This window comes from Rhodamnia argentea, chromosome 6, assembly GCF_020921035.1.
Source record: "Rhodamnia argentea isolate NSW1041297 chromosome 6, ASM2092103v1, whole genome shotgun sequence".
NCBI lineage: Eukaryota > Viridiplantae > Streptophyta > Magnoliopsida > Myrtales > Myrtaceae > Rhodamnia > Rhodamnia argentea.
Window position 1 is genome coordinate 19,847,655 of NC_063155.1, and position 22,107 is coordinate 19,869,761.

At 40.8% G+C, this 22,107-nt stretch overlaps 4 protein-coding genes across 5 annotated transcripts in view; 3 read left to right on the top strand and 1 right to left on the bottom strand.

Annotated features, from left to right (window-relative positions):
• Positions 1-22,107, top strand: part of LOC125315459 (putative disease resistance protein At3g14460) — a 707,586-nt gene that overhangs the window by 23,562 nt on the left and 661,917 nt on the right. The gene's annotated exons all lie outside the window — the stretch shown is intronic.
• On the top strand, positions 208-2,070 carry LOC115734239 (hydroxycinnamoyltransferase 1-like). Its single transcript, XM_030664905.2, has 2 exons — positions 208-835; positions 989-2,070. Exons 1-2 carry the CDS (start codon positions 407-409, stop codon positions 1,958-1,960), a joined length of 1,401 nt encoding a protein of 466 aa, XP_030520765.1. The 5' UTR covers positions 208-406; the 3' UTR covers positions 1,961-2,070.
• LOC115734236 lies at positions 3,243-4,847 on the bottom strand. Its single transcript, XM_030664900.2, has one exon. It carries the CDS (start codon positions 4,662-4,664, stop codon positions 3,513-3,515), a length of 1,152 nt encoding a protein of 383 aa, XP_030520760.1. The 5' UTR covers positions 4,665-4,847; the 3' UTR covers positions 3,243-3,512.
• LOC115734403 (GDP-mannose 3,5-epimerase 2) lies at positions 15,812-18,908 on the top strand. Of its 2 annotated transcripts, none has more exons than XM_030665163.2 (7): positions 15,812-15,941; positions 16,894-17,304; positions 17,416-17,509; positions 17,610-17,739; positions 17,828-17,960; positions 18,092-18,299; positions 18,424-18,908. In XM_030665163.2, exons 2-7 carry the CDS (start codon positions 16,895-16,897, stop codon positions 18,577-18,579), a joined length of 1,131 nt encoding a protein of 376 aa, XP_030521023.1. In that variant the 5' UTR covers positions 15,812-15,941; position 16,894; the 3' UTR covers positions 18,580-18,908. The 2 variants fall into 2 exon arrangements, with proteins under 2 accessions (XP_030521023.1, XP_030521024.1); XM_030665164.2 differs by having other exon boundaries at positions 15,830-15,941; positions 16,885-17,304.

Consider the following 22,107-nt stretch of genomic DNA (forward strand, 5'->3'; position numbering starts at 1 on the left):
TTTTTTTTACCTTATCCCGTCCTTCGCCACCCCCCATCGCAACCGACCGCTTGTTCTCCGTCCACTCTCCATTTCTGCTCCTCTCTCTCTGTCTCGCCTTCGAGCCCGACGGACTCGACCTAATGCAGCCGTCGATCTTGAGGGTGTCATTTAATTGCCGCGATCCGACCTGGTCCTGGCAAGGAACTCTCTCTCTGACGAACCGATGAAATTTGCGAGGAAGAAATCAATGATCTGCACCCGGACATTAAGGCTGCGTACGGCTTATGAGTTGTCTTCTTTACATACGTAGCCAATTCTCCATTCTGTAGCGCAAGGAGCACTTTGATCTCTTTCTCTCTCTCTCGTCCACACCAAAAACCAATAAACCGAAGAAGTAACAAATTTGTGCAAGCAGAAATAGAGAATGGCGGACTCTTCTTATACGAGCCGGGTTAAGGTCCAATCGACCCTCACGGCGGTATCCAGCAAGCCGGTCGGAGCGGGTCAGGCCTACAAGCTATCCGTTCGGGACCATGCGATGGGCGGCCACTCGGTTCACTTGATCTTCTACTACCGGGACATCCCGTTCGGGACGTTCGACTTGGACCCTCTGCGGGTCTCCTTGTCAGAGACCCTTTCTCTTTACCCGCCGGCCACCGGTCGGTTGGCCAGGGATGGGAATGGCAATTGGGAAGTCAAGTGGAGCGACGCCGGCATCCGGGTGCTCCAGGCTAAGGTAGGGGCCAGTCTCGACGAATGGCTGCGATCCGCTGACGGGATCGAAGAGAGAGATCTGACGGTTTGGGAGGACATGCCCCAAGACCCTCACATATGGTCGCCGTTTCGGATTCAGGTACATGCAAAAAAAAATTTGACGTGCATGGCCTTGTCCTGCTTTTGGACTCATGGACGTTTCGATTGGACCGCGTTACGTGATACCACAGTTGCATAAGTTATTTTCTTAGTGATTATAGCAATAGACATGTCGTGATCGTTTTGGTTGCAGATAAGCGAATTTGAAGGAGGCGGTGTAGCCATGGGCCTGAGCTGCACCCACCTGCACGCGGACCTGACCACCGCAGCCCGCCTCTTCCAGTCATGGTCCCAAGTCCACCGCCGCGTCCCCGTCCGGCACCCGCCTCGCTTCCCCGACTCACCCCCCGCTCCATTGCGGTCGCCAACTCACCCTGACTCGCTCTTACCCGACTCACCCTCAGTGTCCCCACCATCCTTTACGTCCTCCGCCCAAATGTCCTCGTCTACCTTCAAATTCTCCGACCAAACCATGGCGGGACTTGTCTCGGAGGTCAGCGAGTTGTGCCCGGATGCCACACCGTTTGATGTTGTCGCCGCACTCTTTTGGACTCGCATTATTGAATTGAAACAACCTAGGAACAGTCGAGGACGCTGGATTGCAAAGATCGCCGTCGATACGAGGGGGGTGCTGCGCGAGAAGCTGCCATTAGGGTTCTTCGGCAATGCCATGCAATTTTCTCCAGTAGAAGCACTGAGCGAAGACGGAAACGGCTGCGAATTATGGCAGACCGTGAAGCTAGTGCATGATTGTGTGTTGGGGATCCAGGAAGGCGAGAATCGCTCAGCTTCGGAGCAGTTCGAATCAAGGAAAGAAGACGGAGGTGCAAGGTTTGTGTCATCAGCCAAGGCATACGGCCCGCAACTGACGATAGTGAGCATGGAGCACATGGCAGGCGATGCTAGTGTCGGAGGAGGACGGTGGTCGGAGATGTACGAAGCAATGTTTGTGGATGGCGAGAGGCCCATCCATGTGTCAGTCGGTGTTGGGAACGCGAAAGGTGAGGGCCTGATCATGGTAGTGCCGGAGGAAGGGCTCGGTCGATCAGTGACGGTGGTGCTGCCGGAGGAGGAGGCGGCAAGGTTGCACGAGGACCAAGAAGTGTTGAAGCTCGAACCCACCGTGATTCTAAGCGGCCAACACAACAATAACTCACGTTTTTAGTTTTTAAGACTTTGACAAATGCATTACTGACTGTAAATCCATTTTTTTGCGAAATGTGATATGTCAAGACTATCTGTTGTTGCATAAGTGTCTCATTAGGAAGATAAGAGGTGAAAGATTTCTACCAGCACTCTCTTCAGAAAGATTGGAGGCACGACGAGACCTGTCAATGGTAATCGAAGATGAGCCATACTCGTCGAGAACTAAGCAAGCAAAAATGGATTCTCCTATTCTCCAAGGAGGAGAGTGGAGTGATCGCTTCCCATCAAGCGGGAACATAAATAGCAAAGCAGATATTTTACCCATTAATGACTATGAAACAGAAGCCACTTTCTCATAGAAGGCTACTTAGTAAAAACAAATGATTCTTGCAAGCAATGAAACATTTTCGACAAAACGTTGAAACCTAAACTCACCAGACAGTCGCATCCCACAATCCATTTGATGCTGGCAAGTGTTGAAGCTCGCCTGTTAAATGCAAGACGCTATCTCATGTCAAAATCTGTGGATGCCACTAAGGAGTTTAATGTGCCACAGAAAACAAAGAAGAAAACGAACAAATGGATGTATTCTTTGTTAACATCGCTCCTTGTTGGATTGCAACTTTGCGATCCTCGGCAGCTAAAGTGTGAAAAGACGTAATCACATGAATCAAACGAGGTTAGCCACTCTAGCGATCAATAGTGTTAATACCTCGTGGAAAAGCAGGTCATCTGTCCATTTACAGCTCAGCGAATCTTCCAGACACATTGTTTCTCATTAGAGTAGCAATAATAAAGAGCTAATAGTTTTCTGCACAAGCTCAATCCACAGCTCGGAGATCAATTTAGACAGCATAGACATGCACAAAACAGGACCGACACACAGCATCATCAAACCCGGAATCAAACAGTCATACAGAATAGAAAACTCAGCTCATATGAAACCACGTCATAAGCCAAGAGTCATACTAGAGATGGAATCCAGTGACAGCACAAATTGGAGCAATTTCGATAAGCATTCGGATGGGAACCCCATCATGAAGCGTAAGAGCAACTGCAATTTACTATACATCCAAGTTGTTGTTGTTGTTGCTTTTTTTTTTTTCCCGAGGCAAAATAAGAGAAGCTATTTCCCCAAAGAGTTGGAATTGCATCAATGAGAACAGTCTACTCACAGAATTAATATAGAGAAAACTGGTCTCTCATGAAGAACAACGAGCAAGGCACTAGGTAAACCAGGGCAATAGACAGAAATAAAAAGTGACGTTTTAAGTTTAGGTTAAACTGAGGTAAAATCAGACTACATGCTCAACAAGCTGCAGTGAATTGCTTCATTTCAATTATGACCAAAGCTTTCTTCATGAGGGAGCATACTCTTCCTAATGAAAAACAGAGCATATTATGATAGAACACAGATACAAATGGAGAACTGGAGGGATGAAAAAAAGAAGGCGAGTAACAGAAATCCCAGCTTCACCAATTATAAAATTAGCTCAATAGAGCAGGAGTATGATATCCTTTGCTTTCATAAGCATCCTAGATTAGCCCGAACAAGTGCGTAAAATTCAGGGCTAGCTTGCAAGACCCATCTTCTCGTTATAAAGATCCAATAACTGGGGTGCTTTTCCCAAATAACGGGTCACGAATTCCTTTAGGAACCTCTTCTCTGGAACTATCAAGGATGTAGCCAAGCTAGGGGTATCGACCAACCCCTTAGACAACAGGACTCGAAACACTAAACACCGAGGAACAATTCGCTTTCGTAAGCTCAGTGAGATCACCACCGGACGCCGCGCAATCTGCAAAGAATCAATCCCCATCTCATAGACAAAGAAGTCCATCGCTTTCGTAATTTTGATCTCCGATGCCGCCATACACCACGGATGCCTCCTAAAGGCTGAAGCAACTTCCTCCTCCGACCAACCCCACTTGCCATACACGCCGATTTTCCTCCTCCACAACGACTCGGACATACCCCTAAGTACATGTAAAGCCGAGACAAAACCCATTTTTGAAGGCTTAAAACCCATCGCCTTAACCTTATCCACAGCCTTATCGAACTGTTCAGTCGATGCCAGGAATATCGGCCCATGATACAGAACTAAGTGCCCAATGTTTGCTGGAGGCACTCCAGCATTCCTCAAAATCGTGATTTTGGGAATGAGTAGAGTTCCCGGATCCTCGTACAAAGTCCTCGGACAACGTTTGATGGCTGCAACGGCATTCTGACCGGATTGCACCAGATCGCCAATATAATCCAAAGTGGGCCTCAAATGGTTCTCCAAGCTCCTGGCCAATAACCTCGGCAATGCACTTATGACTCTGGCTACATCAGCATCGGAAAAGCCTCTGGAGCGCAAAAAATTGATCTTTGGCAAGAGAATCGTGTCCGGGCTCGTCAAAAGCAACCGGGGGTATCTGGTAACGACGTTGGAGATCTGGGTCCGAGAGAAACCTCGTTCCCGGAGCAAACGAAGGATCGAGTCGGGCCTCGAAGGGGTTTCGAAGCAGACGAGCCGCGACGCGGAAAGGGCGGACTCTGGTGACAACCCGCAGGCATTAACGAGGTGCGAGACCGTGAAGGAGTGCGATTCCGAGGAGGTCGAGGACAGTCTGAACAGGGTTTGAGCTGGGTTGGGAACCGCAAGGACCACCCTAGCTTGAAGCAGGGCTCGGCGAGCGAGGTTGACGAGCATGGGATCGAGTCCACTGACAATGGACATGCGTGAATTTTCATGAACTCGGAGATGGACTGACCTTCATTTCACTCTGCGACCAGAGCGATTTTGGGACGTCGAAGGGTCGCGACGCCTCGCAGGTTCTCCACCGCTGTGCCTCGCAGGTTCTGCGCTGAAGGCCGTTTGGCCTCGAATGCAATTAGGGTTTTGATTCCTGACGTTTCATTTTGAAATCCCTCGTCCAAGCATTTGCGAAAAATACTTTTTGTTAAATCGTTTTCATAAACACTACAAGCAATTATTTTATATATATTATGAAATAAACGAAGCTTAAAGGGTGTAAGCACCTTTAAATTTAAACCTTAATTTGTAGATAAATTGTCATTATAACTTCAACTATATTTTTATTCCAACTATAAACAGAGGTACTTCTTATCCTTACTATGTTTTGATTTCCTATTCATGCTTTTCAAGGTTTTTGAATCATACAATTTCTTTTGACGGAAAAAAAAACGAGTGGCGCTTTTTTCACTCTTACTGTGACTAAAACACTCCCTAAAACATTATTTTGATAATATTAACTTTTAAGGGTCCCACATTTTTTAAGCATTCTTCAATTGCTTTTATTCTTTTTCTTTTTTATGTCACTTTTCTCCTTATTATTTGCTTCTCTATTCTCTCTTTCTAAGACACCTTTCTCATGTCAATAATAGATAAATTTTTGACACTCCAATGGTCATCACCAAATTCAACAACAACAACAAAAAAAGTTCGTCACTAGCATAAAAGAAAACGTTTGCCACCGACACAAGCAATTGACGTGTTGAAGTCCATTCCTCACCGAAGCAGGTTTGCAAAACCGATTCCTCACACAAATAGTCCTCTTCCATTTCTACTTCTTCAATTCAAAACTATTGTAAGTGAAAAACCCATCTCATATCTCTTCACTCTTTACCCTTGTTTTGTCTCATTCGCTCTTTGTTCTTCATTGTCCCATTTTGCATCAAACACTTCGACTGATCAATCACGGAGACAAGAAAAACCCTATTGAAGATTCAATTCCGAGAGTTGAATCGCTCGCCCAAATCCTCGTCAAGCTCATCGGCAATGTCTACTTCTCCGTTTTCGTCTTCTTGATCCTTATTGTCATCGTCATCACCAATTCGCCGTCACCTACCCATCTCCACATCCATAGTTGAAATTTGCCCCCACTCTCACCAAGTTGTTTACACAAACCAAAAATGCCACCTTTAAGAACGTCAATCCTCTAGACGACAAAGATTTGGCCCTCCTCACCCCCATGATCTTTCCTTCTTCTGTGTCGAACTTGATCGTCGAGCCACCATCGGAGATGATTGAGAGGGCTAAAGAGGTGATTGCGAACTTGACCCTCATGTCCAAGTTTTTATTAGATGAGGAGGCTTCGTTGTCTATCAATGGTTCAAATCTCCGTGTTTTGATCGCCATTAAGAATTTCAATGCAATACCCTTTAGGTCAATTGTGTTCTTGGGTATCAAACTCTAATTAAAGATTAAAACATCAATGAATGCGACATGGCATGGATGACAAATGACAAAGGAGAGTGTTTTTTTTTTTTTTTTTACATAACTACTAGACTTGAACCATGGTCGGATTAAGAGGGACGAGGAAAAGTAAATAAAAAAAAAGGAGAAAAATGGGACCCACAATAGAAGATAAAAGAAAACAAATGTGACATCATAACCAAACAAAAAAGACGCTTAAAAAAGATAGAACTCACAAGAGTTAATATTGTCAAAATACTATAATTGGGAGTGTTTTAGTTATAATGGGAGTGGAAAAAGTGCAAAAAAAAAAAAAAAACAATTCCTAAGTTCCTCATTCGTTAACTAAACATTTTCATTGAGTATGAGATTTTAAGTTTGCAATTCTAACTTTTTATCCTTTTTTTTTTAATTCATTAGCCCTTGTTGTACCTAGTGTTTCTATTTTGTTTATTGTTTTTGGAGTGATTTATTCTAATCCTTGACTTTACTTATTTGTGTGATGATTTTAAGTAAATCATTTTGTTTAAGTTGTCGCTAAACCTTTTTAGGTTCTTAAGCTCCCTGATGAGCTGCATAAGCCCACCCATCTTGGATGATTATTTGGGCTCTATTCAGCCCACATTACAAATTACTTCTCTTGTGTCTAAGGCTGTGTTTGGTAGTCCGAAATTGGACTTAAGTTATGATATTTGCGTAAAATCGACATCTGATGGTGATGCACTTCGGACGGGATAAACTTTACTTATTGGCCTAAGATGTGGGATGAATTCGAATAGGATAAGAAGAATTTCAAGAAAATAAAAGGAAAGAAAAGCAGGATACCCTCGTCTCCTGCCATGCACCATCCGCGCCACCATGTCTATAGTGGCGCCACCCATATGGTGATTGCAGCTCTTGGGCGATCACCACAATGTGGTTGCCCGATTCTCTCTCTCTATCTCTTTTCCATACAACGTTATTCTGTCGTAGTGACCTCATCGGGACATTGAAAACCACCATCATGGTGGTCACTAACCACCCGTAGTTTTCAGATCAAAAGAATACAAGTCCTTTTATTTTCACCTGTACCTTGAGTGCCCTAAGCACTTCATGGGGTTATCCTTAATCCGTTGCCAATCGTTATCCCAAGAATTGAATGCACAGCTTAAGTACGACGCTCATGTATGTATATCTTAGGTGCGTTCGTTCCGACGGTAACAACATCAAAAGCTATTAGTTCCCCCTCAAAATTCAAAGTCGTCGATGTTATTTTAGGAGTTATTTTCTTGGCTAGGGGCGAATTTCGTCAATGATTAGGTTTGGAAAGCTAGTCTTGCTCTTCGACTTACAGTTTATTCATAGCAATTACGAGAACATGTTCGTCCCACTTGCGAGGGTGTGGAGACTCTGTTCTTCACGTGGTTGGAGATTGATGGGAGGGTTTTCTTTCTATTATAAGCATAGATACACGTGTTTTCGAGAGCTTCGAGTGTGCTTAGGGCGTGCTCGTACGAGGTCAAAATGTGTCGTATCAAAATGTTAGAATATCTAAATACCGATTCACAGTTTTATTTTAATTGAACAATTGACAATAATCTCAAAAAACCTTATATGATATTAGGGTAAAAAGGTCCTAACTCCAAATTTATCAAGTCTCGAATATTTTTACGCTTTAAACATTTGATCCCATAAAATCTTATATAGATGCCTATTTAAATTCCCTACAGACAAATAATTTACAAATAATGTGGGGTTATCCCAATACATTTTTTTAAAAGGGAGGAATCTAGACAGTTTTGAAGTGCGTGAATGATTCGATTGATGTGAGGGATTATACGAGGAGTAGTTGGACCGATTGATAGATTATTGGTATGCAAGATTAGAAAAAAAAAACTGAAAAATAGACAACTACCGCATGCTTCATGTGGATTTAGTGTACTCTAATTGGGTCAAATTTGTCTGAATCCTAAGAAACAATGAGCTTGGTTTTAGAGGAAGGCATGAATAGGGCAGCACGATTATAATTAAGGAATACTTTTTTTTTGTCCAAGATACTTCAAGTGACCATATAGTTCTTGTCCTTTGATTAACTTATCTTTAATTTTAGATTAGAGTGCTTTCCATTTTGTTTTCTAAATTGAGGACTAGGTACCAGTGGGTGGAACCAGAAAATTTAATGAGTTAAATTCGTCGACTAAAAAAACCTTAACATCAATCTTAAATTGAGGACTAGGTATTGCGTAGAAACGTAAGATTATCCGACTAATTTGACCAGGTCATGATAGTTCCACCATACCATCTCACTCAAAGAGTTACCAAGACAGGTGATTCCTGAAGATGGCCCCAAGTAAAATTGTCTTCATTGGGAACCGGCATGTAATAACATTTTTTTATTTTCAAAAATCTTTGGGAAAATATTATTTTTTATTTTAGTTGATGTTAACTAACATAGATGGTTGGTGCAATGGTAAAAAGGTCACTGTGTCATTTATAATGCCAAGAGTTCGATATACTGCATGAAAAATTTTTGAACGGCTGATGCTTTATTGCTAGTTGCAGCATATCTTGCGTTGAGAGAATTCTTAACCATTAGTATTTTGGTAGGGACGTGGTAATGAGCTCTCCAACCTCAATCCTTCGTATCATGAGTGGTGCGGAAGAACTCAAATGGAACATTTTGTAGCGGGCACAAGACCCTTATGGTAACACGTAAAAGGGGTCATTAGCTTTGGTCGCCTCCTTGCCTTTATGATGGGAAAATTATCAAAATAGTCCTAAACCTTTCGCATTTTTGTCAATTCGGTTCTAAACTTTCTAAACTTGACGATTTAGCCCTAAACATTTTCACCTTTTATCGATTCAGTCATATTGGTTGGAAATTGCTGACATGGACACCGATTGTCCTTTGTGGCACCGCCGATCTTGACGTGGACAAATTATAATTATTTTTTAAAGAATTTTATAAAAAATTTTGAATTTTTTTTATTTCGTTCCTTTTTTTTTTTCTAATTCAGGGTTTGAAGGCTAGCGGCCCCGCCGCTTTAGGGCAAGCAAGGGTTGTTGGCCTTGCTCGGGGGCCAGTGACCCCTGCGGGCCTTAAACCCTAAATTAGAAAAAAAGAAAAAAATTATTTTTTAAAAAAAATTTAAAAATATTGTAATTTGTCCATATCGACAATTTTCGATCACTAGGACTAAATCGAAAAAGGGTGAGAAAGTTTAAGATCGAATCGATAAACTTAAAAAGTTTAGAACTAAATTGACAAAAATGCGAAAGTTTTATGACTTCTTTGATCAATTTCCCACTTTTTGACAAATAAAAAAATTGATGCCCTCTAGAACTTAGAATCGAAAGAAAGCATCATAGAGTGTTGCGATGCGTCAATTGCAATAACACCAATATGGTTGGCCTACTGGTCATATGTTTTTGACGATATCACGAATTTGATTCACGTTGTGAGTGAAGCTTTAAATGTACCGTATTGTGTTGCTCAAAAGCATCATATGTCGTGTTAATAAACTTCTTAGTTGATACCATCTTGGTGGGTCGAACTGACATGCCGACCAACTTTGGACCTTTGAATTGCGAGAAGCAAGAGATAGTTTCGACTCAAACCAAATCTTTTTTAATGGGTGCATAATTCTAATGATGACGTTCAAAGAGGGTCGCTAGCGCTGATCGTCTCTCCCTACCCCTTTTGCTCAATAAGAAAAATTTAGGACCTCCACCCACCAACACTTCACAAAAAAAAAAAAAAAAGTGTCAATTCTACCTATTTATCCATTTTCATCTTACGTTGAATATATACATTTTGAAATAGTTTCAGTCGCCAGTTAATGCCAAGAATCAAAATGGTCCTGCAATTTGTGTTTATGTGAATGTGAAAGAGGGGAGGGAAAGAAAGAATGACTTTTCTTACAATCTTTGGGAAATACTTTGAAAAAGGAAAAAAATTGAAGAATGCATCGACGAAACTCATCAAGACTTATTGAATATGCTTTGGAATTGTAATATTGTGATGGGTAATTTTTCAAATCCAATTGAAAAGTGTTTGCTTCTGATTCTTATCCATTTCATAGTACGCAGCTTGAGAAGAATGTAGGGCGGATGGCGGCTCCTGGAATTTGGTCAATTTATTTTAACATGTGAAAATAGACAAGTTGTCCCACTTGTGAGGGTGTGGACTGTGGAGACTGTGCTCTTCACGTGGTTGGAGACTGATGAAGGGTTTTCTTTCTATTATAAGCATAGATACCCGTGTTTTCGAGAGCTTCGAGTGTGCTTAGGGCATGCTTGAACGAGGTCAAAATGTGCCGTATCAAAATGTTAGAATATCTAAATACCGATTCACACTTTTATTTTAATTGAATAATTGATAGTAATCTCACAAAACCTTATATGATATTAGGATAGAAAGATTCTGACTCCAAATTTATCAAGTCTTGAATATTTTTACGCTTTAAACATTTGATGGTGATCCCATAAAATCTTATATATATATATATATATATATATATATACCTATTTAAATTCCTTGCAGATAAATAATTTACAAATAATGTGTGTTTATCCCAATACGTTTTTTTAAAAGGGAGGAATCTAAACAGTTTTGAAATGCATGAATGATTCGATTGATGTGAGGGACTGTACAAGGAGTAGTTGGACCGATTGATAGATTATTTGTACGCAAGATTAGAAAAAAAAAACTGAAAATAGACAACTACCGCATGCTTCATATGGATTTGGTGTACTCTAATTGGGTAAAATTTGTCTGAATCCTAAGAAACAATGAGCTTGGTTTTTTGTAATTTGTCTTATAGTGGAAGAGAATAAGAAGAAGGCATGAATAGGGCAGCACGATTATAATTAAGATACGCTGTTTTTTTGTTCAAGACACTTCGAGTGACCATATAGTTCTTGTCCTTTAATTAACTTATCTTTAATTTTAGATTAGAGCGCTTTTCATTTTGTTTTCTAAATTGAGGACTAAGTACTAGTGGGTGGAACCAGAAAATTTAATGAGTTAAATTGGTCGACTAGAAAAATCTTAATATCAATAAATGAGATCATTAGGAACCGCCAGTATGTGTAGACATGTAAGATTATCCGACTAATTTGATAAGGTCATGATAGTTGCATCGTACCATCTCATTCAGAGAGTTACCGGGACAGATGATTCCTGAAGTTGGCCCCGGGTAAAATTGTCTTCATTGGGAACCGGCATATAATAACGTTTTCCAATTTTCAAAAATCTTTGGGAAAATATTATTTTTTATTTTAGTTGATGTAATTATCACAGATGGTTGGTCTAATGGTAAAAAGGTCACGTGTCATTTATTATGCCAAGAATTCGATATGCTACATGAATAATTTTTGAACGGCTCATGCTTTATTGCTAGTTGTAGCATATCTTGTGTTGAGAGAATTCTTAACTATTAGTATTTTGGTAGGGATGTGGTAATGAGCTCGCCAACCTCGATCCTTCGTATCATGAGTGGTGCGGAGCAACTGCAACTCAAATGGAACATTTTGTAGCAAGCACAAGACCCTTATGGTAATACATAGAACGGGTCACTAGCTTTGGTCGTCTCCTTGCCTTTTTGATGGGAAAATTGTTAAAATGATTCTAAACCTTTCGCATTATTGCCAATTCAATCTTAAATCTTTTAAGGTTGTCGATTCGATCTTAAACATTTTCACTTTTTGCCAATTCATTCTTATTGGCTAGAAATCACCGACGTAGATGCCGGTCGTCCTATGTGGCACCGCCGGTGCCGATGTGGATAAATCATAATAACTTTTAATAATTTTATAAAACAATTTTGAATTTTTTTTATTTCATTCCTTTTTTTTTTCTTGATTCGGGGTTTGAAGGCTGGTGGCTCTGCCGCTTTTGGGTCGGCAAGGGCCGTTGGCCTTGCCCAAGGACCGGCGACCCTTTTCGGCCTTAAAACCTAAATCAGAAAAAAAGGAAAAAATGATAAAAAAATCAATTTTTTTAGAAAAATTAAAAATTATTATAATTTATCCACGTTAGCACCGGCGATGCCACATCAACGATTTCTGCATGATAGAACCGAATCGACAAAGGGTAAAAAGATTAGGACTGAATTGGCAAACTTAAAAAGTTTATAACTGAATTGACAAAAGTGCGAAAAGTCTAGGATTTTTTTGACAATTTATCCACTTTTTGACAAATAAAAAAACCGATGCTCTCTAGAAGTTAGAATCGAAAGAAAGCATCGTAGAGTGTTGCGATGCGTCAACTGCAATATCACCAATATGGTTGGCCTACTAGTCACGTGTTTTTCACGATATCACGAATTTGATGAGTGAAGCTTTAAACGCACCGTACTGTGTTGCTGTCGTGTTAATAAACTTCTTAGTTGATAGCATCTTGGTGGGTTGAAGTGACATGCCGGCCAAACTTTGAACCTTTGAATTGCGAGAAGCAACAAAAAGTTTGGACTCAAACCAAATCTTTTTTGACGGGTGCATAATTGACATTCAACGGGGGTCGCTAGTGCTTATCGTCTCTCCCTATCCTTTTGCTTAATAAGAAAAATTTAGGACCTCCAGCCACCAACACTTCATAGAAGAAAACAAAAAACGTGTCAATTCTACCTATTTATCCATTTTCGTCTTGCCTTGAATATATACATTTTGAAATAGTTTTCAATCGCCAGTTAATGCCAAGAATCAAAGTGGTCCTGCAATTTGTGTTTATGTGAATATGAAAGAGGGGAGGGAAAGAAAGAATGACTTTTCTTACAATCTTTGGGAAATACTTTGAAAAAGGAAAAAAATTGAAGAATGCATCTACGAAACTCAAGACCACCACCCACCTGGGTGGCGCCGCTGGTTCGCGCACTCTTCCTCGAGCAAAAGGTCGAGTGTTCGAATCCCAATGGTGTCGCGGGGTGACTTACCTAGTGGCACGGGCTGCCGGCCGTGCGGGGGTTCCCTGGGTCATCAAAAAAAAAAAAAAAACTCATCAAGACCTTATTGAATATGCTTTGGAATTGTGATATTGTGATGAGTAATTTTTCAAATCCAATTGAAAAGTGTTTGGTTCTGATTCTTATCCATTTCATGGTACGCAGCTTGAGAAGAATGTAGGGCAGATGGCGGCTCTTGGCATTTGGTCAATTCATTTTAACGTGTGAAAATAGATAAGTTTAGGCTCATGTTCGAGCGAGAGTTGAACGACTTTTAACTTCGTTCCGTCTTATGCTGGTGTGATTATTTTACGGGAAAATTTTACATTTCGACCTTATGTTTTCACGCTTTTTTTTTAATTATATTCCTGAAGAAGCGCATATTTTACCCGAATAAATTATTTTTCATGGTTATATCAGTGTTATTTACTTCTTTATACTTTTAATGTTTCATCAAATGTATTTTCGCAAAATTTCTAATCAAATTATTATGGTTATTAAATTCGATCAATTCCAGCTTACATGATTATCATGCCACGCCAGAGTACGACCAACGACTTTTATTTTCGTTTTGTTTTATGCAACGGGCAGTGATTACTTTATGGGAAAATTTTATTTTTTCGACCACATGTTTTCATTTTTTTTCCTAATTAAATCTTTGTAGTTTTAATGTCTAATCAAATCATTTTACTTGTGTAAATTTTCAAGTTAGATCCTTTCGATTATCAATCTGACTAAATCCGGCTGAAGTAGTCAAATTGTAACACCAAAGACGCCACCATGGGAACATTGTCAGAGTATACTGTAGATAATATTTAGCCATTGTAACAACTATGTGGACATCTATATTTAAAAAAATGTTATCCATCTTATACTCCGGAGGCAATGTCGACCGATTTTATCGGATTTGGCATGACTTAATCAGAAAATCTACGATAACGGAAGATTAAACAAATTAAAGTATCATAAGTTATCTTATACTCCGGAGGCCATGTCGACCGATTTTATCAGATTTGGTGTAGACTTCATCAGAAAATCTACGATAACGGAAGGTTAAACAAATTAAAGTATCGTAAGTTGCCGTACATTTCATATTTGTTTAACAGTATCAATCCTATCATACGAATAAAAGAACTTAACTTATTAACAAATGTATAAAAAAGGCTAATCACGAATCATGACATAACAATGCTTACTTAAGCATATAATCACACGTAGACGTGGCCGGTTCCGGTTCCGGGTTTGGAACTGCTGGTTCCGGGCCGGTTTCGATTCCGATTCGGAACCGCCGGTTCCTAGGCCCAACGGCTCTTTTTGCCCGGGCCTCCTCCCCTTTTTTTTTTTTAAAAAAAAAACCGGTTTGGAATCGTGGGCCCGGTCAACGGGCTGGTTCCAGGCCCCGGTTCATTTTGGTCATGTCTAATCACACGCATCCTATGGTTATCACGATCACCAACCATACCCATTTGTCCTCAGAATATATATTATACTGTCACGAGTATCTCCGCACCTAACATTAATGCAAACATAATCATACATATGTGTGTATATAGTTTCTTCTTGATCGGACGCAAATTCTCTACTCCACTAATCTGAGTCATTAATACATACCTAACTTACCATGGAAAAATCATTAATAATATGCTGATTTGTTTTTTTTTTAAATGACAAGTCAACGTATTCATCTTTGTATTTATCTACTTTAGAAACAAAAATTAGGGCGCTCACATGTCTATCGTAATCCGAAAGACATGGTTACTTAGATAAGGATTTAAGATGAAAACATTGCTTGGATAATCCACGCGTTCTTGACGAATTGGAAGTTACTTCAACGGATTCTGTTAACTTGAATTAACGAAAAAATTTTGACCAAAGAAAAAAGAATTAATGAAACAATGATATTGAATATTTTAGTATAATTTAGGGACCAGATAAACATTCGTTAACAGTTCAATAATCATATTGAACAAATTAAATATCCAAAAACGATATTATGGATTAAACTAAAGTTTACGGATCGGTCGCGTGAATCTTTTCATTTACTGAAAGAATCTTCCACTAATCTATTACCTTGTCAAAAGGTGCAATTTTATTTTACTTTATACCTAAACTAGGGCAAATACGCGATGCGAGCACTTAAAAATACATTCAAATTTGCGAAAGCTAAAATTTATATGAATTTGGTTACTTAGCAAGTGTCACAAGGGTATTTTTAACAAATTCTTAGTACGATTAGGCGTTTGCCAACGAGCATTCTTGGATACTTATCAATGCACACTTAGTAACAGATGTTTAGACCTTGAAAAGTACTGTTGATGTCACTCTTGGCTACTGCCCCACAGACGCGTGCGTCGGTTCGATTTTAATTGATTTTCCTGTCGGAGGAATTTAATTAGATGATTTGCAATAAATCAAACGACTTGATTAGAAAAATTGAAAGGGTGTGTACTTGGCTAGAAATGTCGTAAAAGTATAGGGGCGAAAAACAGAATTTTCCTTTTAATTATAACATTGGTATTTGATTATTCAACATGTGGTCAAAGCGCTCGTTACAGACAAACGTAAATGATTAAACCGACTCAATAAAAGAGAGATTTTTTTGACCAAGAAAAAAGTGAAACGAGAGAGAGAGAGAGAGAGAGAGAGAGAGAGAGAGAGAGATGTGTCTCTCAATAATTTGGAGGAGGGGACGGGAACGAGTGGCCGTAGTTCGTGTCGTCTGACACTACTGGGCTCTATAAATAGCGCGACAATCAAGGAGCCTCCGAAGCATATACCCCCCCACTTCTCTTTCCTCGCATTATCTCCTTCCTTTTCCTGTGTCCAATAACGCGAGAAGAGAAAAACCTTCGAAGCGTTTCAAGTTTCGACCTTTCAGGTAATGCTCGCCACTGGGTTCCGCGCGTTCTTCTCGCTTTTCTTCGTCCGTCACTCGTTGTTCTTGTGCTCGATTATCTTGGGATTTCGGTCGTGGGTTACGTAGATATGCTGCGACGGCGACCTTAGAACGGTCGGTTGGGTCCGTCTTTTTGCGGTCGCTGGTTACGTGGGTTTCGACCTTTTGAGATTCTGTGGGAGTTTGGCCAATTTAGCTAACATTATGCCATGAGTAAATGTGAAATAGACTTTATCAAGTTTTCAGCTTGCGTCTGAATTTGCTCCGGTGCGGACGGTTTCTGCTGCTCTATTTTCTTAATGGGGGTTGAGCCTCCTATTTTTCTTTTCTTTTTCAAGATAATATGGAGCTTTAGCTACCCTTGTGTTGCTTGAGTAAGAGATTGATCGAACTTCCCAAATTTCCATGCTTTTAAATCTGTTCAGAGTACCTGATTGGGTCTTGGACGAACAAGGAGAAAGGGAATTTTATGTCCTTTTTTTGCTTTTTAACAACCTCTCCGTTTGATAAGGATTATGTAAAATCTGGATTTTTGGTGGAGTAAATGCCTGAATATCATTTGATTGCGTCTTAAGAATTGTTTTTTTATTTGGTAATGTGAATGTATCTCAAAGAAGAAGATTTGTTTTATTTTAGTTCTGCATGCAGGGCCGAAGAAAATTTCTTTGATCGAAATCTAAAATAATTGTTCCTACTACAACAATTTCAGTCTATGAATATGTTATTTGGAATTTCCCATCTCTGCATTTATGCTTCATCAAGGGAGATCTTATTACAATGATTGTCTTTTGATGTTCAGACGACAAAATCAAATATCTTGTGTTCCGCCACTGTGCTTAAATGAGTTCATCTTTCGTTATGATGGAAGTAATTTGTCTGAGTTCTTTTTTAGATCACAGTTAAAGTCTCTAATACCATTCCTCAGTAACTGCAGAATGGGAAGCATAGACGGAGCCAGTTACGGTGCGTACACCTACGAGGCCCTCGAGAGGGAGCCCTACTGGCCATCTGAGAAAGTAAGGATTTCCATCACTGGGGCGGGGGGTTTCATTGCCTCCCACATTGCTCGGCGTTTGAAGAGCGAGGGTCACTACATTATCGCCTCCGACTGGAAGAAGAATGAGCACATGACCGAGGATATGTTCTGTCATGAATTTCACCTTGTCGACCTGAGAGTCATGGACAACTGCTTGAAGGTCACTCAGGGGGTCGGCCATGTCTTCAACCTCGCCGCCGATATGGGCGGCATGGGTTTCATTCAGTCCAACCACTCGGTGATCATGTACAACAACACCATGATCAGCTTCAACATGCTTGAGGCGGCGAGAATTAACGGTGTCAAGAGGTGATTTATCTTGTCTTGAACATATCATCGTACTTGATTCAACGCGATTAATGAGTTCCTTTTCTTATACTGAGCTATTGCAGTAACTCATGCTATTTATGTTATGTGCAGGTTCTTTTATGCCTCCAGTGCTTGTATTTATCCAGAATTCAAGCAGTTGGAGACCAACGTGAGCCTCAAGGAATCCGATGCCTGGCCTGCTGAGGTATATTTTGTTATGTCTTTTTCGCGACACATGCTGCAGCTCTCTGCTTCATCAATGTGATGTAATTTGATGAGATTGATTTTGCTCAATTGGCATTTAGCCTCAAGATGCGTATGGCTTGGAAAAGCTTGCAACGGAGGAGTTGTGCAAGCATTACACCAAGGATTTTGGAATCGAATGCCGAATTGGAAGGTTCCATAACATTTATGGTCCTTTTGGAACATGGAAAGGTGAGCATTTAATTCCGCAAGTTGGCTATATAAATGTGTCTTGTGCTCCCTTTGCCTTGCTCATTTCGGCGGGTGCCACAATGCGTAGGTGGAAGGGAGAAAGCTCCAGCTGCTTTTTGCAGGAAGACAATAACTTCCACCGACAAGTTTGAGATGTGGGGAGATGGACTGCAGACTCGCTCTTTCACATTCATCGATGAATGTGTTGAAGGTGTGCTGAGGTAACTCTATCAACTGACTTGTCTAAGCTCAAATTTGTCATCATTTATTTATGTTTGTTTATATGTACGTTTTAGGCCTAAATGGCGTTTTTGTTCTTAGTAGTTTGTTTTCCTTCGTTATCTCTGTGCAGATTGACAAAGTCGGACTTCCGTGAGCCTGTGAACATCGGAAGTGATGAGATGGTGAGCATGAATGAGATGGCAGAGATGGTTCTCAGCTTTGAGGACAAGAAGCTCCCAATCCACCACATTCCCGGCCCAGAGGGCGTCCGTGGACGCAACTCGGACAACACGCTGATTAAAGAGAAACTTGGATGGGCTCCTACCATGAGGTTGAAGGTACTCATTGACCAAAATTGAAATTTATTCGTTACTCTATTTTCCCCGGAACCCATTATGAGGTGAATTGGAATCGCACTCCCTTCTGTGATTACATCTGTTTTTTTACATTGATTGGTTGTAGGATGGGTTGAGAATTACGTACTTCTGGATCAAGGAACAGATTGAGAAGGAGAAAGCGCAGGGGATTGATCTGTCGATCTACGGGTCATCGAAAGTGGTGGGCACTCAATCCCCTGTTCAGCTCGGTTCGCTTCGAGCTGCCGATGGCAAAGAGTGAAGCTCTCGCACCGTCACATCCCCAGGTGGAAGTTCTCTTGCAGAAGCCAGATTTCTAGTGGTATGGGCATGGATCTCCGATTTACGGGCTGTGGTCGGGCTTTCATTTTTATAGGCTGTGTGTAGCATGTTGGTCGCGCTGGTCAAGCTCGGGTTGGATTCAGAGAAGGGATGAATAATTCTGATTAGTCGCATTTTATTTCAAAGTGACCAGAACTCCTACTGGGCTTGTAATGTTGAATTCAATTGCTTCCCCTTGTTCGAGGTGGATGGCTCTGGAACAGGTTCTCTTGTTTATGATCATAATGAGTTCTGTATGTCTTTGGTGCTTATCTCTCTCTCTCTCTCTCTCTGAGTTTTGAGGTTCTTTATAAGTACCACTTAGATCTCTGCCTTGAGTGAGGAAGATTCTGGTCGCTTATCTTGTGAAATTGTCAATGATGGGAGCATGAGCAAAGAGGGTCATACAACTGCAAGTTTCTTCTTTTCTGTCATTTCTCACACATAAAAGGAAAGAGATGAGCTCGGGCCATCGGACATGAGAGACTCTTATTGGACATTATCGCGAACAGTCTCGCACCGGCAATGGACTATTTGAGTTAAATGCATGGCTGAAGAGATCCCTCCCATTATTATAACGGATTATTCGATGCGAGTCGTGACCGAAGAGATCTTATCACCGTAAGAGATCATTCGGGTGTGGATGGATGTTCGTTTTCAGATCATTTGAGAGCAAGTGAGGCTTCAGTTGGCCAGCTATCAATCATGTGGGAGCAGAGAAGTATTGTTTTCTTGTGATGGGGGCAAATCAAATGGTAGGTCAAAAAGGCGGAGAGGGTGTCCCACTAGAGTTTTCCAAGTTTTCTGGTGGTCCAATCCTGGGTTGATAACATGATGAGATGCTCCTGCTTTTCAACCCTGTTTTTCTCCAAGTTCTGCCCACACCTCATAAGCTTGTAGGATGAATGATGATTCCCAGGAATATTTTGTTGATTCCTGGATCTTCTTTTCAATAGGGGACATTACAATAAAACAAGTCATTTTTACAATTTCCTTGCGCTTTACACTTCTGCCCGAGGTTTAAAGAAAAATTGTAAATTTCTGGAAGATCTAGTTTTTGTAAATTTTCTTTAAGTTTGAAGTGAATTACTTACTCTTTTTTTTTTTTCCGTCGAATCTTGCGAGTTTTAAGAATTTTCAGTTTTACTATAAAAGAACATTCGAAGCATTTTAGAATGTGCGCATACAAATTATATATAAAGTCACGCACCCGTGCCTCGAAATTTCAGTCTTCTTACAAAACACTGGAGACATTACAAAATGTTTGTAATCCTATACAATTTGTCCACAGCTTTTTTTACTGTTTAGATGATAATCTTCATCTTTTTTTTTTCCTCCAAGAAAGTAGTAAAGAAGTAGCTCTTTACCAAAAGAAACCCTAGAGGCACATGCCCTCAACCTTTTCTTGATGATGGTAGACTTGAGGTGGGAATGATTCTTGCTGACATTTATTTAGGACTGAGTTGGCTGTTCCAAAATTTCGTCATGCTCCATTGATTCTTGCCACATTGCACCTGGAAAATGGGGAGCTCGTTCTACATATCGTCGGTACAAGTAGTACCACATCGCCACTTTCTCTCGGACCAAAACACTAATTGCAGCAGAAAACGACAAGTTCCATTGAAAGCGAAGGCGCTCAAGTTGAGAGCACGAGTTGGAAGGTTTCTCATGTCAAGATTCTCTCAGATCAAAAGCATCATCCAAAAGTGTGGATGGGACTCGGGACCGATTCGTGGGCTCAAAAGACGATGACGACCGACGCAAGTCTTCATCGCTTCTGAATAGGATTGAAGTTCGCGGGGCGGTAGGAGGGCATGCGTGGAACCATAGGGGCTCCTTATAAATTGATAAGAATTTTCTTGGATAGCGATATTTTGGTCCTGTTTTTCTTGCCAAGATTTTGCATAGAGCCGTATACGAACTTGCCTTTCCTTCATATTCTTGTTTGAATTGATGACTTGGGTCCGCGATTATAATTTGACACGAGCCGAATCAGATTTCGATTCGAAAACGCTCGAAAGTTAGGATCCAAACTAGCAAAATTTTACTGCACGAAGAATACTTGCTCGTGGGGGTTGTAGTGTCGTGGGACATGCCACCATGTGCTCATCCACCACCCAAAAACAAGAGTAGTCCTTTCTTTTATAGTACCATTATTGTAGGAGGGCCCACTCTGGGGTTTTGTTGAATTTTGTTTTGGATCTTAGAATTGACCGGAGGTCACGCGCTTATCTTACGCACAATTTGAAATTCTGACGAAACTGATAAGCAGTACTTCGTTTACTGTGTCTCCAGCTACCATTCAATGGGGAATTGAATACCTCAAGGAATCTGCATAAAAAACAAACATTTGTAACTTGGAAATTTGCCACCATGATTATGCTTTTTAATCATTGATTTTATGGTGGAGGATTAGGACTTGGCAAACATGTTAATGTCAGCCTGGCATCAGCATCTGCCTGTGATTAGATTCCCCACATGGCCTCTTAGATATACCGATTACTGATGAAGCAGTGGTTACACAGATCGTGTCCATTATAACGTAGCCACCAGTTGAATTGATGATGAGGATTTTAAGTACCGACAATTTCATGAGGGGGACATCCGCATCCCAAAGAGGCTTCTACTCGCCTCCTCTCCGACCAACTGGGTACGTTGATGAGCTCGGGAGTTATGCATCTAAAACAGATAAGAAAAAGAACTTTTCTAGCAGACTTTGTGATAATCTAAATTGGGATTGAATGGGAGAGAAGAAGAATTAAAGGAGATGATAACACTTGTTGAAGCTGAAACGCTGGACTCTGCTAAATGGTTTTTGTTTGCGTGTAGAGTTACCGTAAGAGTAAAATGAATCCACCATACGCGGCCGTATATATGAAACGGCCGTTCTTCCCTTTGGTTATTGACGTCGTCAGAAACTTTCCCCCTCGTGGATTTGTTGTGTTTCTCATGCCATTGGACTTGCCGTTTGGTTTAGTTCATTTATCTTGATCATTGTGTCGTCATTATCTTATGCACGGCATTCGGATGCGACAAGAATTTGATCCTGAGTGTGTCGACAATTGTGTTCACACAAGATGTTTAAGCACTGCATGTCCTGCCTAAACTTGATTTCATCACTCTTCTCAAAGGCATTTGGTTGTCCTGAATATAGCTGTTCGGCATGTCTACTCAGCGAATCGAAGCCTTTTTTTTGTTCTCAGGAAATCATCGGTCTGCCATGTCTCTTCAGCTTCAGCATTTGGATTTTACTCCGAATTTGGCGGGGTCGGCTGCAAGCCATCCCAGGAAACAGGTTGCTGTAGAATCTAGGGCCGCGAAGAATCTGACGCCCTTGACTCAATATCACTCTCGGCAGCTTATCAATAGGTCCGTCATTGGTGTCTTTGCTTATCGAAAAATTCCGCATCCTCCTCTTATCATTCAATAGCAGTTGATTTCAGATCAGATTCATCCTTCTTTTTGATGC